General features: G+C 43.9%; 1 protein-coding gene across 1 annotated transcript in view; it reads right to left on the bottom strand.

The window, feature by feature from the left end:
- Window positions 1-26075, bottom strand: part of LOC139386198 (A-kinase anchor protein SPHKAP-like) — a 164951-nt gene that overhangs the window by 59049 nt on the left and 79827 nt on the right. Inside the window, exon 2 of the mRNA XM_071131671.1 lies at window positions 16205-16303. Within this exon, the coding sequence (XP_070987772.1) occupies window positions 16205-16248 (44 nt within the window). The 5' untranslated portion in view covers window positions 16249-16303. The remainder of the gene's footprint in view (window positions 1-16204; window positions 16304-26075) is intronic.

The raw sequence follows: 26075 nt of genomic DNA, 5'->3' as shown, positions 1-26075 counted from the left end.
CAAAGTGCTATGTCTGGAGAAAACCAGGCACGATCATCACCTGTCGAACACCATCCCTAGCGTGAAGCATGGTGGTGGCAGCATCATGCTATGGGGATGCTTTTCAGTGGCAGGGACTGGGAGGCGGGTGAGAATAGAGGGAGCAATGAATGGAGCCAAATTCAGGAAAATCCTTGATGAGAATCTGCTTCAGAGTGCAAACAACCTTAGAGTGGAAATGACTCAAGCATACAACCAAAGTAATGCTGGAATGGCTTCAGAACAAAAATGTGAAAGACCTTGAGTGGCCCAACCAAAGTCTAGACTTGAATCCCATAGAAAGTATGTGGAAAGACTCCCCATCTAATTTAACAGAGCCGCTCCCCATCTAATTTAACAGAGCTTCAGGAGATCTGCAAGGAAGAATCGGAGGAAATCCCCAAATCCAGATGTGTAAAACTGATACAGACATACCCAAGATGACTGTGGAATAAGTCAAGGGGTATAAATACTTTCTGAAAGCACTGTACATGCATGCATGGACACACACAAACACACATACATACATACATACATACACAAGTAGTGTGTTCATCTTCACTGCACAGTTTCCCCTTCTCCTTTCTTTACAACAACACAAACCCACAATGGTGTGCTACCATGATTCAGAGGTATAAAACACCAACACAAGCATTTTCTGTCAATTTCTCGCTTCTTTGTCTTTAAACATGTGCGTGGATGTTATATATGAGAAGTCCTTTGAGGCATTTAAGCCTCATGTTCATAACAGGGCTCAGTCTGCAGTTCAGAATCTCATCAACTAATCATTCAGCGATCAGTTTCCAAGCAGAGGAGAAAGTACGCTAGACAGCCACGGAAAACTTAATTAAGGTTTAGAATCAACATGGAAACCAAATGGAATACCAGGTTGCTTTGACTCCCCAAATCAATTATTATCTTTCTAACCACCTAATTTCCAAGAGCAGCCCGTGGTTTCATTATGCTGCCGACCATGTAGCAATAAGGATTATGAAGAGAAAACGGAATGCTCCCTTTAAATGTTAACCAAGCTCACTAAAATATTGTAGGCAGTCATGGGGTATGTCCCAAATGGCACCCTATTCCCTATATAGTAATAGTGCCCTACTTTTTACCAGGGTGCACAGTGCTCTATGGGAATAGGGTGGCATTTGAGACACAGCAAATTAGGCTGTAGTCTTTGAATGCACTGCAAAAACACATGGTAATAAACATGTCTGAAATTTGACATGAACGTGCATAATTGCTATGGCATATCGGAGGTTAACATTCTGGAAAGAATAAAATAGCTATCGGTTACATAGGTGAGGAAACGCAGCTAGGATGGGGTAGAGCCGATCTCCAGTTATTATGATTCAACTAATCAGGAATGAATATGCTATTTCTTCATCAGTACATGTTTGCTCTGCTGCTGAACCATCCTTGGAGATGGATGTAATATCCAGTATACCCGGGTGGTGTGTGTGTGTGTGTGACTGTGTGTATGTATGTATGTGATTTGTGTGCTTCTGCGTGTGCGTGTGTCATGTGTGTGTGTGTGTGTGCGTGCAGGTACACGTGTACCTGGTATCTTTTGCTGATAGGATATAGAGTGATTCACTGTGCTTGCCTAAGAAACCTTGAATGTTGACCCATTTACAGCGGTTTCTGAGAGAGTTGAGTCATATATTTGTTACACTGTACATGTGACCAGGTTGCATCAACAAGCAGTCTTACGTCAGAATTAGACGTTCTCCCATGTTTCTCAAACGTCAAAATTCGAAGTTGTACCAAATGTCCAATTTCGAAGTGTTTGGTGAGTTCTCTGTATCATTCCAAGGTCACTTTTAAGCATTAACTCCAAATGGTTAAGGTATGGGTTAAGGTTTGGGGTAGGCTTAAAACAAAAATATCAGAAACAACTTTGAACAAGCAACCTTTGGAACCAGAGACAGATCCTTATGCCCAGGCATGGATGGACGTTGTATCACTGGTGTCCTGTCTATTTATTCCACATGGCACGACATGAGGATTTCCATCCCTCTTCCTCTGTCCTCCCTCTGTTTTACTGTGACAAAAACAGTTGTAAGTTATCCACATCCTCTTCCAAATGCCCTAGTAGAAATGGCTATCAAACATGAGCATACCCCCCCCCCCCCTCCACCTCCTTCTCCTCCAGTAGGACAATTATCACATTCCTACCGTCCAACTACCTAAACGCTCCCTTGCATGATCACCTGCCCGCCCCGCCCCCTTCCCCTGTATGTCTCACAGTGGTCAGTGTCTCTGCAGCCTGCAGCATACAAGCAGTGCCAGGGGGGCTGGCATGGAGCCAAGGGAGGCAGAGCGATGAGCAGCCAGCCAGCCTACCTGCAGGCCCAAAGCACTACCAGAGGCACTCTGCTCACTGTCCATCAATCACACCTCTACTCTGATTAGTGGGACAGACAGGTTGTGTTTTTGTCGAAAATCTCCCGCTGAGAGAAATAGGGAGGTGTGTACCATACCGGTGTGTGTGTGTGTGTGTGGGCGTGCTTGCAAGCAAGTGCATGTGTCTCTGTGTGCATGTTGTGTGTGTGGTGGTTGGTCTGCCCTGACTAAAGTAGGCGTTCCACATGAATACTGCCCAGGAAGAAAAAGCTTAGAGGTGTCGAGTGCAGTCGGATGGGAGGATGGAAGACCCATAGTGAGACAAAACAGAATTAAACAGAGCAAGAAAGCAATCGACAAAATAGATTTGGCTGTGTCCCAAAGGGTCATATTCCCTATTACGTCTCTGGTCAAAAGTAGTGCACTGCTGTATATGGAATAGGGTGCCATTTGAGATGCAGACCACTAGCATGAGAACTATCCAGAATATGGGTTCTGAAAAGGGGTAAGAATAAGGCAAGGGACCAGGGATTAGGCTTTGAAAATGGGTCTGGATATGATAAGGCTTTATATTTTCATCCTGGGATGTGTTACATTAATTTCCTTTTACAGATAATAGAAGTTCTCATCCAGTAGACCGTAACACTCTGAAAGGCCTGAAGAGTCACTCACAAGACAATAGTGAGAGATCAGTCTGAGCTGGAGTATGAAGCTGGAGGTCACAGTCTATTTGTGTGTTTGTATTTTTGTATTCACACACACGCACGCACGCACACACACACACACACACACACAGGCTTGCAAGTACACACACGCCAGCCTGAAATCTGATCAAGCATTTTTCAGGAGAGGAAATGACTCTATCTGAGGCAGATCGAAATCAAGCACGCCCATCACTTATTTCTCAGGTGTGTCAATTTACATGTGCCTTAGGAAACAGGATAGAGTATTCCACTAGCCCACTCCAAGACTTAATTAGCAAACACTGCTCAATTATTAATTGTCTGCTATCAAATTTGTGATCAATTAAGACCACAGTGAATGGGCGGTTGGTGGATGTCTGAAAAAAAGTTCTGTCTCAATGCTGTTTTCCATTGGACACGTGCTGATTAGGGTACATAACAACAGCAAAGCCAGGAGGGGTGAATTGAAGCCCGGAAGAGACATTATAGAACTAAAGACTTCCTTAGTTAAAAAATGTATAAAGAAATTGGCGCCGGTCGTAAACAGTGTGATCGCTGTTGTTCGCCGTGCAAGAGGGAGGGAGTGGAGCTAAATTTAGCCCCAGTTGCTGCCGCATGCATCGCGTCATCCGGTGAGAGACTGATATTCCCGTTTGTTAGTATCATTTATTAAAATCTTGTGACAGTGCCATGACTGCAGGAGAGGGTTCTTTCCATTCTCGTTGCTCAGGAGGCATGAAATCAGACAGCATAGCGAGTCCGTGGTAGGATAACACACACACACACACACACACACACACACACACACACACACACTGGGAGTGAGAATATTAATCTGAGGGGAACATCTGTCCGACGTGCTGCTGACTCACTCTCTGTTCTGTCCTCTAAAGAGTTTCATTTTCCATCCACCCTCCTTTTGTTTGCTTTGTTTGCGTTCTCTTCCTTTTCTGTGTTTGTGTTGACATCTGATGCGGGTCCAGTAATGTGTATTGTCCACGTCTCAGTGCCTCAGTGCAAATACTTATTGGATTTTATGTGATTCTCTTGGCAAGGGAGTGGGTTGGCTAAATGCTAGCCCGCAGAGACACCATTTGTTATTATGGATTAAAATTCTAATAATGTTCTTGAGAATGAGTGTTTATCTGAGAGAGAGAGAGAGAGATCCTTCTGTAAAAATACTAGCCATATAGTAAAACCAATGAATTGGCATTCTGGTGGTTATAATGCATTGGATTAGCGTAACATATGCTAAATCCTTTAAACTAACACACAGGTCTACCCTATTCTGGGACTGAAGTTGAGTCCTTCTCTATCCAGGTAGCAAGTCTTCAACTATTTGTTGTTTGAAGGGGGATCTGACATGTACGACATGACTGACGACTGAATGAGCATCTATGATGAATCAAAAGCATTATGTCAGACCACAATACGTGTGTGTAGATCATGGGACAACATTCATAAAATACACATGTAGACACATTCTCTACATGCAAACACACACACACACACACACACACACACACAATACGGTTGTTGCCATGGCGCCGACAGAGATGGCCGCCTCGCTTCGTATTCCTAGGAAACCGTGCAGTTTTTTGTTTTTTTACGTGATATTTCTTACATTGGTACCCCAGGTCATCTTAGGTTTCATTACATACAGTCGAGAAGAACTACTGAATATAAGAGCAACGTCAACTCACCATCAGTACAACCAAGAATATGATTTTCGTGAAGCGGATCCTGTGTTCTGCCTTTCAACTAGGACAACGGAATGGATCCCAGCCGGCGACCCAAAAAAACGACTCCGTAAAAGAGGGAAACGAGGCGGTCTTCTGGTCAGACTCTGGAGACGGGCACATCGTGCACCACTCCCTAGTATTCTTCTCGCCAATGTCCAGTCTCTTGACAACAAGGTTGATGAAATCCGAGCAAGGGTAGCATTCCAGAGGGACATCAGAGACTGTAACGTTCTTTGCTTCACGGAAACATGGCTCACTGGAGAGACGCTATCGGAGGCGGTGCAGCCAGCGGGTTTCTCCACGCATCGCGCCGACAGAAACAAACATCTTTCTGGTAAGAAGAGGGGCGGGGGCGCATGCCTTATGGCTAACGAGACGTGGTGTGATCACAGAAACATACAGGAACTCAAATCCTTTTGTTCACCTGATTTAGAATTCCTGGTAGGCTTGATTACCAACAACGACGAGACGGCCTACAGGGAGGAGGTGAGGGCCCTCGGAGTGTGGTGTCAGGAAAATAACCTCACACTCAACGTCAACAAAACTAAGGAGATGATTGTGGACTTCAGGAAACAGCAGAGGGAACACCCCCCTATCCACATCGATGGAACAGTAGTGGAGAGGGTAGTAAGTTTTAAGTTCCTCGGCATACACATCACAGACAAACTGAATTGGTCCACTCACACAGACAGCATCGTGAAGAAGGCGCAGCAGCGCCTCTTCAACCTCAGGAGGCTGAAGAAATTTGGCTTGTCACCAAAAGCACTCACACTACAGATGCACAATCGAGAGCATCCTGGCGGGCTGTATCACCGCCTGGTACGGCAACTGCTCCGCCCACAACCGTAAGGCTCTCCAGAGGGTAGTGAGGTCTGCACAACACATCACCGGGGGCAAACTACCTGCCCTCCAGGACACCTACACCACCCGATGTTACAGGAAGGCCATAAAGATCATCAAGGACAACAGCCACCAGAGCCACTGCCTGTTCACCCCGCTATCATCCAGAAGGCGAGGTCAGTACAGGTGCATCAAAGCTGGGACCGAGAGACTGAAAAACAGCTTCTATCTCAAGGCCATCAGACTGTTAAACAGCCACCACTAACATTGAGTGGCTGCTGCCAACACACTGACTCAACTCCAGCCACTTTAATAATGGGAATTGATGGGAAATGATGTAAAATATATCACTAGCCACTTTAAACAATGCTACCTAATATAATGTTTACATACCCTACATTATTCATCTCATATGTATACGTATATACTGTACTCTATATCATCTACTGCATCCTTATGTAATACATATATCACTAGCCACTTTAACTATGCCACTTTGTTTACATACTCATCTCATATGTATATACTGTACTCAGTACCATCTACTGTATCTTGCCTATGCTGCTCTGTACCATCACTCATCCATATATCTTTATGTACATATTCTTTATCCCCTTACACTGTGTATAAGACAGTAGTTTTGGAATTGTTAGTTAGATTACTTGTTGGTTATTACTGCATTGTCGGAACTAGAAGCACAAGCATTTCGCTACACTCGCATTAACATCTGCTAACCATGTGTATGTGACAAATAAAATTTGATTTGATTTGCTTTGATTTACTGTCTTCTCCACAAACACCTCCAAAACCTTGTCAAACTACAATGAAAGAATGTTTAACCTGTCCAGCAGCATATGACTGATGCTCTATTGCAGGGTTCCCCAACTCATCAGTTTGGTGATTTTATTTGGCAGTTTTTGTGGCAAAAAAAAAACTTCAATAAATGTTGGACATAAAAGACTGTAAAAACACCAGCAACAGAGTTATTTTGGGGGGGGAAATCTGTTCCAAGGTATTCCCACACATAATAGAAATATGTGAAGGTATACAAATGTAAGCAAGTTTTGAAATTATAATGTAGTCAAATATTGTATCTGTTTTGGCTTCTTGTGGTCAATTTGCAGTCTACAAATGATTTGTGATTATGTTCCGGCCCCCTGAATATCAGCTGAAGAAAAACCGTCCCGCGGCTGAATGTAGTTGATGATCCCTGCTCTAGTGGGACAGAAGGGTGAGCTCTCTCCCTAACATCAATTAACTGCTCTTCTCTTCTCTCCCCTCCCCTCCTCCCCCATTAGGTAAAAGGACCAGAGTCCATCTCAACCCATCCACGTCGGCTGCTGCCTCTGGGCTCCAGCGTAACAGTGTGTTACAGTTTTTTTTCAATTGCTAACAAGCATCGGACAATTACTGAAGCCACTTTTTCAAAACTCTTCACACAGTCTGCATTACCAACATGCATATTGGCCAAACAGTTATTCTCACCTCCAAAACTCACTCAAACCACCAAAACACTTCATGCATGTCTCAAAATAAGCTTGTTCGACCATAACACTGGCAACAATTCTCACTCAGAAAGCTTACAGTGTCACTCATAACACACTGACCTAAAAAACACTAACAACAGGGAGCGTTACATCAATTATTAACTTTTCTCTTTGAAGTTTGAATGATTTTTCACATAAATCAGTATTTCATTATAGATTAAGAATAACACCTTTTCACTTTATTGACTGTACTGAAGTATATGTAACAAGAATGAATCAGAACTGCAGCAATTTGCTTCAATAGCCTTTATTTTTTCTATATCTTTGCATTTAGTAATTTACTTGTCAAAAATAAAAAGTTGAAACAAAAATTTAATTCCTGAAATTCCAGGGCTGCAATAATAATTACAACAACAACAAAAAACATCAACAACATGTGTAGTATAACACTCATGCTGTACAGTACTGTGAGGGTTCTAGTTCTCAACAACATGTATAGTATAACACTCATACTGTACAGTACTGTGAGGGTTCTAGTTCTCATCAACATGTGTAGTATAACACTCATGCTGTACAGTACTGTGAGGGTTCTAGTTCTCACCAACATGTATAGTATAACACTCATGCTGTACAGTACTGTGAGGGTTCTAGTTCTCACCAACATGTATAGTATAACACTCATGCTGTACAGTACTGTGAGGGTTCTAGTTCTCACCAACATGTATAGTCTAACACTCATGCTGTACAGTACTGTGAGGGTTCTAGTTCTCATCAACATGTGTAGTATAACACTCATGCTGTACAGTACTGTGAGGGTTCTAGTTCTCACCAACATGTATAGTATAACACTCATGCTGTACAGTACTGTGAGGGTTCTAGTTCTCATCAACATGTGTAGTATAACACTCATACTGTAGAGTACTGTGAGGGTTCTAGTTCTCACCAACATGTGTAGTATAACACTCATGCTGTACAGTACTGTGAGGGTTCTAGTTCTCACCAACATGTATAGTATAATCACTCATACTGTACAGTACTGTGAGGGTTCTAGTTCTCATCAACATGTGTAGTATAACACTCATGCTGTACAGTACTGTGAGGGTTCTAGTTCTCACCAACATGTGTAGTATAACACTCATGCTGTAGAGTACTGTGAGGGTTCTAGTTCTCATCAACATGTGTAGTATAACACTCATGCTGTACAGTACTGTGAGGGTTCTAGTTCTCACCAACATGTATAGTATAATCACTCATACTGTACAGTACTGTGAGGGTTCTAGTTCTCATCAACATGTGTAGTATAACACTCATGCTGTACAGTACTGTGAGGGTTCTAGTTCTCATCAACATGTATAGTATAACACTCATGCTGTACAGTACTGTGAGGGTTCTAGTTCTCACCAACATGTATAGTATAATCACTCATACTGTACAGTACTGTGAGGGTTCTAGTTCTCATCAACATGTGTAGTATAACACTCATGCTGTACAGTACTGTGAGGGTTCTAGTTCTCACCAACATGTATAGTATAATCACTTATACTGTAGAGTACTGTGAGGGTTCTAGTTCTCATCAACATGTGTAGTATAACACTCATGCTGTACAGTACTGTGAGGGTTCTAGTTCTCACCAACATGTATAGTATAATCACTCATACTGTACAGTACTGTGAGGGTTCTAGTTCTCATCAACATGTGTAGTATAACACTCATACTGTAGAGTACTGTGAGGGTTCTAGTTCTCATCAACATGTATAGTATAAACACTCATACTGTAGAGTACTGTGAGGGTTCTAGTTCTCAACAACATGTATAGTATAACACTCATACCGTACAGTACTGTGAGGGTTCTAGTTCTCATCAACATGTATAGTATAATCACTCATACTGTACAGTACTGTGAGGGTTCTGGGTTGGCGTTCTGGGTTGGCACCCCCCCCCCCCCCCCCCCCTTGGGTTGTGCCGTGGCGGAGGTCTTTGTGGGCTATACTCAGCCTTGTCTCAGGATGGTAAGTTGGTGGTTGAAGATATCCCTCTAGTGGTGTGGGGGCTGTGCTTTGGCAAAGTGGGTGGGGTTATATCCTTCCTGTTTGGCCCTGTCCGGGGGTGTCCTCGGATGGGGCCACAGTGTCTCCTGACCCCTCCTGTCTCATTCTCCAGTATTTATGCTGCAGTAGTTTATGTGTCGGGGGGCTAGGGTCAGTTTGTTATATCTGGAGTACTTCTCCTGTCCTATTCGGTGTCCTGTGTGAATCTAAGTGTGCGTTCTCTAATTCTCTCCTTCTCTCTTTCTCTCTCTCGGAGGACCTGAGCCCTAGGACCATGCCCCAGGAATACCTGACATGATGACTCCTTGCTGTCCCCAGTCCACCTGACTGTGCTGCTGCTCCAGTTTCAACTGTTCTGCCTTATTATTATTCGACCATACTGGTCATTTATGAACATTTGAACATCTTGACCATGTTCTGTTATAATCTCCACCCGGCACAGCCAGAAGAGGACTGGCCACCCCACATAGCCTGGTTCCTCTCTAGGTTTCTTCCTAGGTTTTGGCCTTTCTAGGGAGTTTTTCCTAGCCACCGTGCTTCTACACCTGCATTGCTTGCTGTTTGGGGTTTTAGGCTGGGTTTCTGTACAGCACTTTGAGATATCAGCTGATGTACGAAGGGCTATATAAATAAATTTGATTTGTATAGTATAATCACTCATACTGTACAGTACTGTGAGGGTTCTAGTTCTCATCAACGTGTATAGTATAATCACCCATACTGTACAGTACTGTGAGGGTTCTAGTTCTCATCAACATGTATAATCACTCATACTATACGGTACTGTGAGGGTTCTAGTTCTCATCAACATGTATAATCACTCATACTATACGGTACTGTGAGGGTTCTAGTTCTCATCAACATGTATAGAATAATCACTCATACTGTAGAGTACTGTGAGGGTTCTAGTTCTCATTAACATGTATAGTATAATCACTTATACTGTACAGTACTGTGAGGGTTCTAGTTCTCATCAGCATGTGTAGTATAATCACTCATACTGTACAGTACTGTGAGGGTTCTAGTTCTCATCAACATGTGTAGTATAATCATTCATACTGTACAGTACTGTGAGGGTTCTAGTTCTCATTACATGTATAGTATAACACTCATACTGTACAGTACTGTGAGGGTTCTAGTTCTCATCAACATGTATAGTATAACACTCATACTGTACAGTACTGTGAGGGTTCTAGTTCTCATCAACATGTATAGTATGGCACTAATACTGTAGAGTACTGTGAGGGTTCTAGTTCTCATCAACATGTATAATATAATCACTCATACTGTGCAGTACTGTGAGGGTTCTAGTTCTCATCAACATGTATAGTATAATTACTTATACTGTGCAGTACTGTGAGGGTTCTAGTTCTCATCAACATGTATAGTATAACACTCATACTGTACAGTACTGTAAGAGTTCTAGTTCTCATCAACACGTATAGTATAATCACTCATACTGTACAGTACTGTGAGGGTTCTAGTTCTCATCAACATGTGTAGTATAATCACTCATACTGTAGAGTACTGTGAGGGTTCTAGTTCTCATCAACATATATAGTATAACACTCATACTGTACAGTACTGGGAGGGTTCTAGTTCTCATCAACATGTGTAGTATAATCATTCACACTGTGCAGTACTGTGAGGGTTCTAGTTCTCATCAACATGTATAGTATAACACTCATACTGTACAGTACTGTGAGGGTTCTAGTTCTCATCAACATGTATAGTATAATTACTTATACTGTGCAGTACTGTGAGGGTTCTAGTTCTCATCAACATGTGTAGTATAATCACTCATACTGTAGAGTACTGTGAGGGTTCTAGTTCTCATCAACATGTATAGTATAATCACTCATACTGTAGAGTACTGTGAGGGTTCTAGTTCTCATCAACATGTGTAGTATAATCATTCACACTGTGCAGTACTGTGAGGGTTCTAGTTCTCATCAACATGTACAGTATAATTACTCATACTGTACAGTACTGTGAGGGTTCTAGTTCTCATCAACATGTATAGTATAACACTCATACTGTACAGTACTGTGAGGGTTCTAGTTCTCATCAACATGTATAGTATAATCACCCATACTGTACAGTACTGTGAGGGTTCTAGTTCTCATCAACATGTATAGTATAATCACCCATACTGTACAGTACTTTGAGGGTTCTAGTTCTCATCAACATGTATAGTATGGCACTCATACTGTGCAGTACTTTTAGGGTTCTAGTTCTCATCAACATGTATAGTATAACACTCATACTTTACAGTACTGTAAGAGTTCTAGTTCTCATCAACACGTGTAGTATAATCACTCATACTGTACAGTACTGGGAGGGTTCTAGTTCTCATCAACATGTGTAGTATAATCATTCACACTCTGCAGTACTGTGAGGGTTCTAGTTCTCATCAACATGTATAGTATAATCACTTATACTGTAGAGTACTGTGAGGGTTCTAGTTCTCATCAACATGTATAGTATAATCACTCATACTGTACAGTACTGTGAGGGTTCTAGTTCTCATCAACATGTATAGTATAATCACTCATACTGTAGAGTACTGTGAGGGTTCTAGTTCTCCCTCTCTCCTGCATTTGGCCACAAGTTCTCATCAACATCACATATTATGTCTTCTCTGGCGATGCATCTTGGAAGTTTCTCCTGGAATGTCTAATCCAACCCTGGCAGTCTTCAGGAGAAGTGTCTCCACACCCTGGCAGTCTTCAGGAGAAGTGTCTCCACACCCCGCGTTCACGGCATCCAGTACAGTACATCCAAGGACATCTGGTCATGTGGATGGTGGTCATTAACCTTCACACAGAGAAAAACTCCTCTATGGGGTTTAGGAAGGGGGTGTATGGAGGCAGGAATAGTGCTGACATCCTGGGATGAGCAGTAAACCAGTCTGTGACTGCAGCAGCGTGGTGGAATGCCACATTATCCCACACAACAACGAAGGTAGGGGAGTTTCTGGCCCCTCTCTCCTCCGCTGGCACAAGTCGATTATGCAGGTCATGCAGAAAATAAATTAACCTCTCTGTATTGTAGGGGCCAATGAGCGGTTTGTGTAACAGCAAACCATCATTGGACAGTGCTGCACACATTGGGATGTTAGCTCCTCTCTGGCCTGGGACATCTACGGTTGCTCTGTCCAATCACATTTCTTCCCCTGCGGCGTGTTTTTGCTAGGTTGAATCCAGCTTCATCCACAAAGATGAATGTACGGTATGTGCAGTTTGCCTGGCTTCCATCTCCATTACTCTCTAAAATACAGTAAATCCACAGTTTTACACTACTTTACATTATGCATAGCTGTGTATGTACTCTGTTTGGTCATTGAACAGACAACTTACCTGGACATATTGATACCAGAGTTCTTTCATACGTTCACAGTTTCTCTCAAAGGGTGCAGTGTACAACTGCTTCATCCTTATTTTATGTTTCTCTAGGACTCTTATTTTATGTTTCTCTGGCAATTGTCATTGTGCTGACCGAATTCACATTCCCAATAGTGATATTGTCTGCCAGCACTCTGTTCAAAATTTCCAGCAGTTTTATTGCATTGTTGCCAATTACTATGTCAACAATGACAATTTCCTGCACATCTGATAATATTCTGCCTCTCCCTCCTGTGGGAGGCAACCTTTGGATCCTACTGAAAAACACACAAAAAATCAATATATTTCAAAATGTCAGTACATGTAAAAATGTGAACATACTGTATTGTACTGTAATATGTAGTTCAATTATCATTGAAGGATGCACATTCGTACTATTGATGCAACTGTTGAACGCTGCAGATTTGGTTGCACCCTTAAACCGTCCTCTCTCAAAGAGAGGCCATAGTTTACAACATGGTCAATAATTGTGGCCCTTATCTTATCAGAGACCACTGCTCTTGGTCTTCCTCTCCTTTGTCCTCCACGCAGTCTCCCTGACACTCTTCTTTCCCCACCAACCTGTCTTCCTTGATCCATGTTTCCAAACTAAATCATTCCGAAGCCGTCCTCTTTTGTTTGTTTGGTAACAAGATTAAAAACAGGACACTTGGGTAGGCTTTCAGCTGAAATTGCAATCAGCTGTGTTCGGAATGATTAAATATCCTGCTGAGATTTTCTATATGTTTAATCTGGTTACTGCAGAAATGCACAACATTTGCCATCATTCTGTTTTGAATGTGTTTTAACAGTTTTGGAAACAGTGTGTTAGCATTTGAAAACATGTGATGCAAATATATAGTTTCGCAGGTGATGGAGTATGAATGAGAAAAGAGTTCATGGATTTGGGAGAATGTGGTCATTGAATGTATTTTGTGTGAAAGCAATGAAAAATTATTCACAGTTTGCTCCACATACACTTCTGTTTTGCTGACTGATATTGTGACTTCAGTTTTGACCAATGCATGTTAGCAATTGAAAAAAACTGTAAACAGTGTGACAGTGTGCTGTGTGCCAGGAGCAGATGGCCAGAGCCAGGGCTCCCCAGGCGTCCTGTTGTCTGTGCAAGTCAGTCAACGTAAACTGTCTCCTTCAATAGAGATATGGACTGTCCTTTATCAGATCAAAACTATTAAGCATCTGCTAGGGAGAGTGTGTATGTGGAGGGATGGGGCAGGACGTGTGTGTGTGTGTGTGTGTGTGTGTGTGTGTGTGTGTGTGTGTCCAAGCATCTAAGCATCAACTGCGATATGAGCCTAGTTCAGAGGAACACTAAACCAGAGGCGGACCAAAGCGAAGCGCCAGTGATAGTACCTACACACAGACACACTCATCCCATTACCCGACATGTAAACCCAATATAACTTTACAAGACATTACAACCTCAATCAATGACAGTCTAGACAGATATAAAAATAAAACCTTACGGTTTCAGTTCCCTGGTGAGTAGAGGATGAAAGGCAGAGGACAAAGGAGTGAGACCGAAAGACGCAGAAGGAGAGAGAGAAGGCGAAATCGAGAGGGAGAGATAGAGAAGGAAAGAAAGAGAGGAGAGAGTAAAAGAGAGATAAGAAATAGAGATAGAGAGGACAATCTCTGACTTACAGCTGGTGCTGAGCGGGAGCCCAGTGCAGCAAGTCACATTTCCTCCTAATTACTGCAACCTTTCCCCATCACGCCCCCAGCACACTGATTACACACCTGCACTCAAACTGGACAGTTTTATCTCAATCTCTTCATTCAAAGACTCAATCATGGACTCTCTTACTGACAGTTGTGGCTGCTTTGTGTGATGTATTATTGTCTCTACCTTCTTGCCCATTGTGCTGTTGTCTGTGCCCAATAATGTTTGTACCATGTTTTGTGCTGCTACCATGTTGTGTTGCTACCATGTTGTTGTTATGTTGTGTTGCCACCATGCTGTGTTGTCATGTGTTGCTGCCTTGCTATGTTGTTGTCTTAGGTCTCTCTTTATGTAGTGTTGAAAATTAAAACACAACCCCCCCCCTGGCCCCTTCTAACTAGGCCCCTCTCCCCCCAAACACCCCACGTGCCTATCCCATCAGGCAGCCCTCTCCCCTGGCTCCTCTCATCCACAACCCCCTCCCTCCACACGGCTGGGGGTGCAGGGACAGGGCGCTGCAGTTGGTACCAGTTCCCTTGGATCTCACGCTACAAACATTGATGATAATGTTTCCTGTCAGACATGAAGCGGCTCATATATCACACATATCACAATCAGGGAGAAAGGGACCTTTACACCATCATTGGTTAAGCTCATAGGGCACCTAATGACAGCAGAAATGACCAGACATCAGATAATCATCAAATAGCAGGGGTTTGTCATTAACACAAATAATCTAAAATAACTCAGTAACCTGTGTTTGACCTCCAAAATCGGATATTGAATGAGTCGATATTGGAACAAAGGAAATGACCATGTGATATCTGTATATTTTCGAGTCAAATCAAGATATCTCTGGATATGACCCTTTCCCCGTGGTGGGTTAGCCAACAGTATCATCACCACATCTGTCTGGTGTGCTTCTCCTGTTTCCCTAAGGTGGTGAGATATACTCACATCCCATCACCCAATGATCCAGAACAGACTGGCATCAGTGCCATCGTCAGTGCCGCTTACACCTGCCCACAACAACTACATTCTTCCTTCCTCCTCCTCAACAGCCTTAGTCCTGTCTTTGTCTTGGTCTAGGACTGGGTCTGGGTCTGGGTCTGGGTCTGGGTCTAGGGAGTTGTGTGCTCAGTCAGCAGGTACAGCAGCCATTAGCATTTTATGACCTCTGCCTCAGCACAGAGAAGTACTGGCCTTATCATTTTCATCTCTCTCTCTCTGGCTCTCTCTCACTCTCTCCCTCTCTACCTCCCTCCCTCCCTTCCTCCCTCATTCGCTTCCTCCCTCCCTCTCTCCCTCCCTCCCTGAAGTAGCCTTGCCTAGTCCATGATGAATGGAGGCAATTTAGGGCCCGGTTCAATCAGATCTGCTTTAGCAGAAATCCGCACAGCTGATGTTTTGATGGTAGAACTGCGTTAAAATGGTCAAATCCACAATGGCTCCCGGCATGATACTTAAGCTGACATTGCCATTGGCTGCACGGAGTGGCACTGAGATAAATCGTCTGAAGCCTTGATTTTCAATTTGACCGTCATTATTTCCATATAGCCTGCACTTTCTTGTTCTGAACTTATAACGTGAATGGGACGGGTGTGGCTTATAGGACAATGATCACAGAGCAGCTGCTGATTTGACAGCTCCAACACAGTTCCACCTCCGACACCGCCAAAACATCAGCTATGCAGGTCTCAACTATGGCAGTTTAACACTTGATCTGACTGAATCTAGCCCGGAGAGCGATGTTGTTGCCATTGGTGGACCTAGAAAGTACTCCACCATGTGGTGTGGTGGGGAAGTTGGCCTACTGAAAACCACCCACAACTTTCTAAGCTGTTTACCTTAAAGGTTGTGTTCTGGATACTTTGGAACATTTCAAATCCAGTGAATCCCACAGTGCAGACTGTCATCCACCCCCACACAGTTGAGCAGATCACAAAGATGGCCTAGAGTGTTTCCCTTACCTCTCAGTGAAGTTTCTGAGCACAGTGAAGAGTGATGATAGCATCTCTTAGTTCTTGTCCTCCTCACTCTCCTCTATCTTCTGGTGGGCTGCCTTCTGCCTGCAAAGGAAAATATTGAAATTTAAATATAAAATACAATTGAATGGTGGATGATAGTGTTTGTGTACATATATATTTCACAGACACACACACACAGACACACACATGCTCGTGAACACACAGAGCGACTGCTATAGATGAAGGCAACAGATGGAGCTGCCTTCACCTCTCTACCACAGCACAGTGGTTTTCCCTTGTGTCATATGGCAGGTGTTTTGCTGTGACATTATGGGTATAGGAACTTGGGAAGTGAGAAGACAGCAGTACATCGTCATCTACAACACACACATACACACACACACACACACACACACACACACGCACGCACGCACGCACGCACGCACGCACGCACGCACGCACACACACACACACACACACACACACACACACACACACACACACACACACACACACACACACACACACACACACACCATCTTATATCAGCCCAGCTCTCTTACACGCCTGACCACGTCTAGCTTTCTCACACATTGACATGAGCCAAGTCCTCTCTCAATCCAGTGTGTGTGTGTGTGTGTGTGTGTGTATGTGTGTGCCTCATGGCTAGAGCATTTTAGTCTGCTATATGTTGCCCTGTTATTATGCCCTGTGAATCACCCACCAGCCCCAACGCACTCCTGCAGGGTGGGTAATAACACAACACACACATTACTCGTGTGACTTTTAATTTGGAAACAATTTACATTCACATACACTGAGTTTACACTACATTAGGAACACCTTCCTAATATTGAGAATATTTGCCCTCAGAACAGCCTCAATTCGTCGGGGCCTGGACTCTACAAGATGTCAAAAGCATTCCACAGGGATGCATACAAGTATTGACTCCAATGCTTCCCACAGTTGTGTCAAGTTGGCTTGATGTCCTTTTAGTAGTGGACCATTCTTGATACACATGGGAAACTGTTGAGCGTGGAAAAGCCAGCAGTATTGCAGTTCTTGACACATTTAAACCAGTGTGCCTGGCACCTACTGCCATACCCCGTTCAAAGGCACTTCAATATTTTGTCTTGCCCATTCAAACTCTAAATGGCACACATACACAATCCATGTCTCATTTGTCTCAAGGCTTAACAATCCTTCTTTAACCTGTCTCGTCCCCTTCATCTATACAGATTGAATTGGATTTAACAAGTGACATCAATAAGGGATCATAGCAATCCACAGTATTTCCATGGTAAACATAGCCTAAAGCTCAGCTAGTAGAGTATGGTGCTTGTCATGCCAGGAAAGTGGGTTTGATTCCTGTTACCACCCATATGTAAAAATGTGTGCCGCATGACTGTAATTTGTTTAGATAAAAGAGTCTGTAAAATGGCATAAAGTTGGTCCAAGTTTAAGTGCATAGCAATGGCACAGTACAACGATTAAACTCATTAGACATACAGTTCCTCAGCCTATCATTCAGATGCAAACAGTCACTGTGCACGATGAAGAAGCCACCACACGTGTAATGAGGTTGCCATGCACAATGACCAAGTAATAAGACACATATTAATGAGGTCACGGCACACAGTGATTACTTTATTATGGCTTCCTCCAACACAGAGATGGGGTCACAACCTTTCTGATGGATACCGAGGAGGAGAGGACTCGCTTAAAAAATTGTCTTTGGTTTGAGATCCAATCCAACCACTGATTGCTTTCAGTTTCTCTCTTAAGGGAGCTGATATACAAACACTGAGAAAAGGTTTTCCTGGTAACAGCGATCATCTTAGTTGCAGATGTTCTCCCTCTTCTTTCTACTCGACTGTCCTCTCCTTTTCTCTCCAATACCCGCCACCCGGAGTGTAAAGAGCATCATCCAAATTTCTCATCAACTGATCCCTTATTGGCCCTAGTCGTCTCCCCTGTGTGCATCAACAGCTGCTCTCACGCACCAGACCACACTCCCATAACCAGCCCTTTGCCTTGCTCTTCCAGCCTGTATTACACACACACACACACGCACACACAGGCAGACAGACGCATGCTTTCCTGATCTGAAACACATCAATTGCCAACCACATTAACTCCCAAGAGAACTTCCCATTGATTGTTATCATGGCTGTTTATTATTCCCCCTTGTAGCTAGGGACTTTAAATAACAAAGGAAATCTAAGGAAATTTGTCCCGAGATTCCACCAACACGTTGCCTCTATTACATTTGAAGAGAATCAAATCAAATCAAATCAAATTTTATTTGTCACATACACATGGTTAGCAGATGTTAATGCGAGTGTAGCGAAATGCTTGTGCTTCTAGTTCCGACAATGCAGTAATAACCAACAAGTAATCTAACTAACAATTCCAAAACTACTGTCTTATACACAGTGTAAGTGGATAAAGAATATGTACATAAAGATATATGGATGAGTGATGGTACAGAGCAGCATAGGCAAGATACAGTAGATGGTATCGAGTACAGTATATACATATGAGATGAGCATGTAAACAAAGTGGCATAGTTAAAGTGGCTAGTGATACATGTATTACATAAGGATGCAGTAGATGATATAGAGTACAGTACATACGTATACATATGAGATGAATAATGTAGGGTTTGTAAACATTATATTAGGTAGCATTGTTTAAAGTGGCTAGTGATATATTTTGCATCATTTCCCATCAATTCCCATTATTAAAATGGCTGGAGTTGAGTCAGTGTGTTGGCAGCAGCCACTCAATGTTAGTGGTGGCTGTTTAACAGTCTGATGGCCTTGAGATAGAAGCTGTTTTTCAGTCTCTCGGTCCCAGCTTTGATGCACCTGTACTGACCTCGCCTTCTGGATGATAGCGGGGTGAACAGGCAATGGCTCGGGTGGTTGTTGTCCTTGATGATCTTTATGGCCTTCCTGTAACATCGGGTGGTGTAGGTGTCCTGGAGGGCAGGTAGTTTGCCCCCGGTGATGCGTTGTGCAGACCTCACTACCCTCTGGAGAGCCTTACGGTTGTGGGCGGAGCAGTTGCCGTACCAGGCGGTGATACAGCCTGACAGGATGCTCTCGATTGTGCATCTGTTTGTGAGTGCTTTTGGTGACAAGCCAAATTTCTTCAGCCTCCTGAGGTTGAAGAGGCGCTGCTGCGCCTTCTTCACGATGCTGTCTGTGTGAGTGGACCAATTCAGTTTGTCTGTGATGTGTATGCCGAGGAACTTAAAACTTACTACCCTCTCCACTACTGTTCCATCGATGTGGATAGGGGGGTGTTCCCTCTGCTGTTTCCTGAAGTCCACAATCATCTCCTTAGTTTTGTTGACGTTGAGTGTGAGGTTATTTTCCTGACACCACACTCCGAGGGCCCTCACCTCCTCCCTGTAGGCCGTCTCGTCGTTGTTGGTAATCAAGCCTACCACTGTTGTGACGTCCGCAAACTTGATGATTGAGTTGGAGGCGTGCGTGGCCACGCAGTCGTGGGTGAACAGGGAGTACAGGAGAGGGCTCAGAACGCACCCTTGTGGGGCCCCAGTATTGAGGATCAGCGGGGTGGAGATGTTGTTGCCTACCCTCACCACCTGGGGGCGGCCCGTCAGGAAGTCCAGTACCCAGTTGCACAGTGCGGGGTTGAGACCCAGGGTCTCGAGCTTGATGACGAGCTTGGAGGGTACTATGGTGTTGAATGCCGAGCTGTAGTCGATGAACAGCATTCTCACATAGGTATTCCTCTTGTCCAGATGGGTTAGGGCAGTGTGCAGCGTGGTTGAGATTGCATCGTCTGTGGACCTATTTGGGCGGTAAGCAAATTGGAGTGGGTCTAGGGTGTCAGGTAGGGTGGAGGTGATATGGTCCTTGACTAGTCTCTCAAAGCACTTCATGATGACGGAAGTAAGTGCTACGGGGCGGTAGTCGTTTAGCTCAGTTACCTTAGCTTTCTTGGGAACAGGAACAATGGTGGCCCTCTTGAAGCATGTGGGAACAGCAGACTGGTATAGGGATTGATTGAATATGTCCGTAAACACACCGGCCAGCTGGTCTGCGCATGCTCTGAGGGCGCGGCTGGGGATGCCGTCTGGACCTGCAGCCTTGCGAGGGTTTACACGTTTAAATGTTTTACTCACCTCGGCTGCAGTGAAGGAGAGTCCGCATGTTTTCGTTGCAGGCCGTGTCAGTGGCACTGTATTGTCCTCAAAGCGGGCAAAAAAGTTATTTAGTCTGCCTGGGAGCAAGACATCCTGGTCCGTGACTGGGCTGGTTTTCTTCTTGTAGTCCGTGATTGACTGTAGACCCTGCCACATACCTCTTGTGTCTGAGCCGTTGAATTGAGATTCTACTTTGTCTCTATACTGACGCTTAGCTTGTTTGATAGCCTTGCGGAGGGAATAGCTGCACTGTTTGTATTCGGTCATGTTACCAGTCACCTTGCCCTGACTAAAAGCAGTGGTTCGCACTTTCAGTTTCACGCGAATGCTGCCATCAATCCACGGTTTCTCGCTAGGGAATGTTTTAATCGTTGCTATGGGAACGACATCTTCAACGCACGTTCTAATGAACTCGCACACCGAATCAGCATATTCGTCAATGTTGTTATCTGACGCAATACGAAACATATCCCAGTCCACGTGATGGAAGCAGTCTTGGAGTGTGGAATCAGCTTGGTCGGACCAGCGTTGGACAGACCTCAGCGTGGGAGCTTCTTGTTTTAGTTTCTGTCTGTAGGCAGAGATCAGCAAAATGGAGTCGTGGTCATCTTTTCCGAAAGGAGGGCGGGGCAGGGCCTTATATGCTACGCGGAAGTTAGAATAACAATGATCCAAGGTTTTTCCAGCCCTGGTTGCGCAATCGATATGTTGATACAATTTAGGGAGTCTTGTTTTCAGATTAGCCTTGTTAAAATCCCCAGCTACAATGAATGCAGCCTCCGGATGTATGGATTCCAGTTTGCAAAGAGTCAAATAAAGTTCGTTCAGAGCCATCGATGTGTCTGCTTGGGGGGGAATATATACGGCTGTGATTATAATCAAAGAGAATTCTCTTGGTAGATAATGCGGTCGACATTTGATTGTGAGGAATTCTTAATCAGGTGAACAGAAGGATTTTAGTTCCTGTATGTTTCTGTGATCACACCACGTCTCGTTAGCCATAAGGCATACGCCCCCGCCCCTCTTCTTACCAGAAAGATGTTTGTTTCTGTCGGCGCGATGCGTGGAGAAACCCGCTGGCTGCACCGCCTCCGATAGCGTCTCTCCAGTGAGCCATGTTTCCGTGAAGCAAAGAACGTTACAGTATCTGATGTCCCTCTGGAATGCTACCCTTGCTCGGATTTCATCAACCTTGTTGTCAAGAGACTGGACATTGGCGAGAAGAATGCTAGGGAGTGGTGCACGATGTGCCCGTCTCCGGAGTCTGACCAGAAGACCGCCTCGTTTCCCTCTTTTACGGAGTCGTTTTTTTGGGTCGCCGGCTGGGATCCATTCCGTTGTCCTGGTTGAAAGGCAGAACACAGGATCCGCTTCACGAAAATCATATTCTTGGTTGCTTGACCATTGTTATTCTCCCTTCTGAGTAGGCTACAAGCCCCCCTCCCCTTTTTGTTAAATCAGATCATGCCTCCATTCTGCTCCTCCCCGCCTATAGGCAGAAATTAAAGCAGGAAGCATCCATGATAAGGTCTGTTCAACGCTGTTCTGACCAATCAGAATCCATGCTACAAGATATGTTTCGGGTCACCTCTGAGAATAATGTAGACTTTCAAGCGAGTTAACCCTCTCAAGACAGCATACCAATCCACATCCTCAGTGCATGTGCAGACCAGCTGGCTCAAGTGTTTATGGACATATTCAACCTCTCCCTATCCCAGTCTGTTGACCTCACTTGCTTCAAGACGTCAACCATTGTTCCTGTACCCAAGTAAGTTAAGGTAACTGAACTAAATTACTATTGCCCCATAACACTCACCTCTGTCACCATGAAGTGCTTTGAGAGTCTAGGACCATACCACTTCCATCTAGGTGGTGAGAGTAGGCAACAACACTGCCACAACGCTGATCCTCAATAGTGGAGCCCCCCAAGTGTGTGTGCTCAGCCCCCTCCTGTACTCCCTGTTCACTCATGAATGTGTGGCTACACACGACTCCAACTCAATCATTAAGTTTGCTGATGACATGACAGGGTCAGGCTTGATTACCAACAATGACGAGACAGTCTACAGGGAGGAGGTTAATGCCCTGGCTAAGGAGCTGATTGTGGACTACAGGAGACAGAAGAGGCGTGCACATCATTTCCTTGGCGTGCACATCACAGAGGACCTGAAATGGTCTCGCCACACCGACACCGTGGTGAAGAAGGTACAACAGCGCCTCTACAACAGGCAGCTGAATAAATCCGACATGGCCCCTAAGACCCTCACAAACATCTACAGATGCACCATTCTATCAGGCTGCATCACAGCTTGGTACGGCAACTGCACCGCCCTCAACCGCATGGCTCTCCAGACGGTGGTGTAGTCAGCCCGAAGTATCACAGAGGGCAAGCTGCGTGCCCTCCTTACTGCACTGGTGTTAAAGAAAAGCCAAGACGATCATCAATCAACGTCTTTTCACTCTGCTACCATCTAGCAGACAGAGATGGTACAGGTGCATAAAAGCCGGGACCGAGAGACTGAAAAACAGCTTCTATCTCCAGGCCATCAGACCGTTGACCAGCCATCACTAGCCAGCTACATACCTGATACTCTGCCCTGCACCTTGAGACTAATGCCACAACTATATAGTCATTGAATGCTGGTCACCTCATATTCTGTTTATGTACTGCTATATCACTGTGTATGATAATACAGTATTCTCGACCAAGCTCATCCTAATATAGCTACTACTGTACATAACATTTTCTTTCCAAATGATATACTGTCTATACACACCATGTATTTATATTCTAGACTTTGACACATGCTCACTCAAATTTTTACTCTCTACTCTGGATTGTTACTTGGGCTCGTTCTGTTATTTCTTGATTTCTTGTTTAGATGTGTTTAGATCAAGGGGGCATATAAGCATACAATGAAAGCTCTTACAATATTCAAGGATTACATTTCTCTACAACAGGCTATTGGCTACATGTGCACTACATATGCACCACCAAGTCAGAACAGTAGGCAAAATTAAGAAGGGAAAATAGATCAAATTATTAGGGTGAGGCACATGGGCTACTAACAGCTTACTACACAACATACACTTAGTATTACTTTCTTAGCTACAGTATACATATCACATCATTTATGCAGCAGCATACAAGACATGTTTGGACTCACCTTGTTGTGCTGTGCTCACTTGAACAGGAAGGTGGCGCGGCGTTCCTTCGTGGGCAAATTTTGTCATCAAACTTTGACATCAAAGTCTGGCATTCTCTGGATTTATGGTGCTTTCCAGACAACTGGGAACTCGAAAATAAAAGCTTGAATCATGATGGCGTCAGTGATCTTCAGGTCGTAACTCTAGAAAGAATCCTGACTTCCCGAGTTACAATTCCGCGTTGGATGACCGTTCAAAACGTATTTTCCCAGTCGGAGCTCGTTCCAAGTTGTCTTGAACTCACTGAAGTCAGATTTCCCAGGTCCAAGTTAACAGTTGTTTTGAGCGTGGCAGAAATCATGCTGGATTGACAGCATGGCCAATGTTGAATGCTTATAATTTTAATGGAAAAGAGGCCCTTAAACCCAGATTTGGGACCACACACACCCACTACGCTGAATAGCGGTCTTGTGATTGCTTTGCAATGCTTGCAGTTAGCCACTGATTCCTTCCAAACCACTCAATGTTGAATTTGCGATTTCCAACTTGTTGTGTAATGTTTATGTCCATTGACCGATGAGCACCAATATGTTTTATCTGTAATTTCTCTTCATTATTTCTCTTCATATGACAAGGATTAAAAAAGATTTGCCAGTAGATTGTCGACTTGATTCATGATGATGACTGCTAGGTTGACATTTTTAAAGTATGATGTTGACATGATCAGTCCAATCAAAGCTACTGTAGATATAACGTGATTTGACATAATTTTGTCTGCAGCCAATGACCTTGAGCCGCCTTGAACGGTTATTTCTAATGTAGCTCTAGGGCAGCACCCAATGGGCTTAAATTTTACCCATAGATTTGGCGGTACATAGTGTCCCCATGAGTGACAGAACACTGAGCCAATCACGGTGCAACTAGAGCACATTACCAACACCTAGGCTACGTATTTTCCACTGGCTGCCCCACCACCACAGAAAGCACTGAGCTGCAGTAGGCTGAAACACCTGCATTTTGGAGCTGCCTTAATCAAGAAAGCAAAAAAGAGACCATGTTTGTATGCAGCTTTAGTAACTCAAGTATTATTATTTTATTTTTTTACATTGTTTGCAAACTGACCCTAACCCAAAAACAAAACAAAAATCAGTTTATTTTTATAAATGTATTTTTTGCTAAAAATATGGGTCTCAAAACAGGTGGGTAGAGGGTTAAAAGGTAGAGAGAATGATGGGAAGAGGGGGAGATAAACTAAGAGAGAGAGATACACTGAGAGAAAGAGAGGGAGCAAAGTGGGAAAAGACAGAGTGAAATAGATATGAAAGAAGGGAGAGTGTGATTCAGCTGCATGCTCCTTAATCTCCCTTCATGTGTACTCGGTCATTCAGGACATGTGATGATGACAGGTCAAGTCATGTCAAGTAACAAGTGGGCATCAGAGCGCAGTGACACAATGCATGCTGGGAGGCATGAGGGTGAATTGAAATTAGCCCCTGGTTCAGTGCCTACATTGTGTGTGAGCATGCATGCACGTGTGTGTGTTTCTAAGCTGAAAAGAGGGGGGCTTGGGTGTCCAGAATGTCGAATGGATTTACACTGCTACCAGACTGAACCATCTGTTGAACATGCTCAACAGTGACAACACAACAGTTATGGTACAGACACACCAAGACATCTGACTGCCGATAGGTACTTAGCACAGTAGGAGGACGTTCCTTCTCTTGCTAGAATAAAACACTTCCCTGCTGTGTACCGACCTGTTTACAGACGAACCTGCTGTCTCTACATGTAGAATTGCAATGCTCGTCATTGGCCAAAAACTTGGCTTAAAGACAATCAGAGAGCACAAACCTCAGTGTGGGGGAGCCAACAGAAGTGGCATACATATTTTACAGCTAGCTAAGGAGTTTTGTGCTTGAAGAAGGATTTCTTTGTTAGGTTCAGTTTGATAATATGCACCTGCTCATTAGGTAGCTAGCTAACGTTAGCTTGCTAACTGAGAGTCAGGCAGTCACACACACTTCATATGAAATGAATGGGGTGGTAAGTGCAGCACAATGCACACACCACTAAATGCTTTACCAAGCTTGCTGTCTAGCAAGATGAAGAATAAATAATTTTCTGAAATCTCCGTTATCCCATACTGCCAGGGCCATTTTGCTTGCTGGCTAATGTTAGCTTGATGGGTTAGCTAGCTAGCTACTCCACAAATTCTCAAAAGCTAACAGGCAGCTGCTTCATTCAAAAATGAATCCATTGTGATAATGTTGCTAGCTACGCTGGTTATCTAGTTGTGGCCATCTGGTTAGTATCAACAAGGGCTTTTACAAATTCTACCTAGCTAGCAACAACAGCACATCTTGCTAGTTAGCTTACATTGGCTACAGCAGGCACAAGCCAAACAAGCTACTGCCGTCTTGTGGCCTGCAGTATTTAAACAAAGCAAATTGGAGGTAAAACTGTTCTATGGGAACAACAAAACGTTAAGCACATATCGGCAGTCAGATTTTTCGGTGTGTCTGACAATTAGGGAGCTAGCTGGAGACT

This window comes from Oncorhynchus clarkii, chromosome 27 (assembly GCF_045791955.1).
Source record: "Oncorhynchus clarkii lewisi isolate Uvic-CL-2024 chromosome 27, UVic_Ocla_1.0, whole genome shotgun sequence".
In the NCBI taxonomy this organism is placed as follows: Eukaryota; Metazoa; Chordata; class Actinopteri; order Salmoniformes; family Salmonidae; genus Oncorhynchus; species Oncorhynchus clarkii.
The sequence above is the reverse complement of the archived record's forward strand: the minus strand, read 5'-3'. Positions and strand labels throughout refer to the sequence as shown.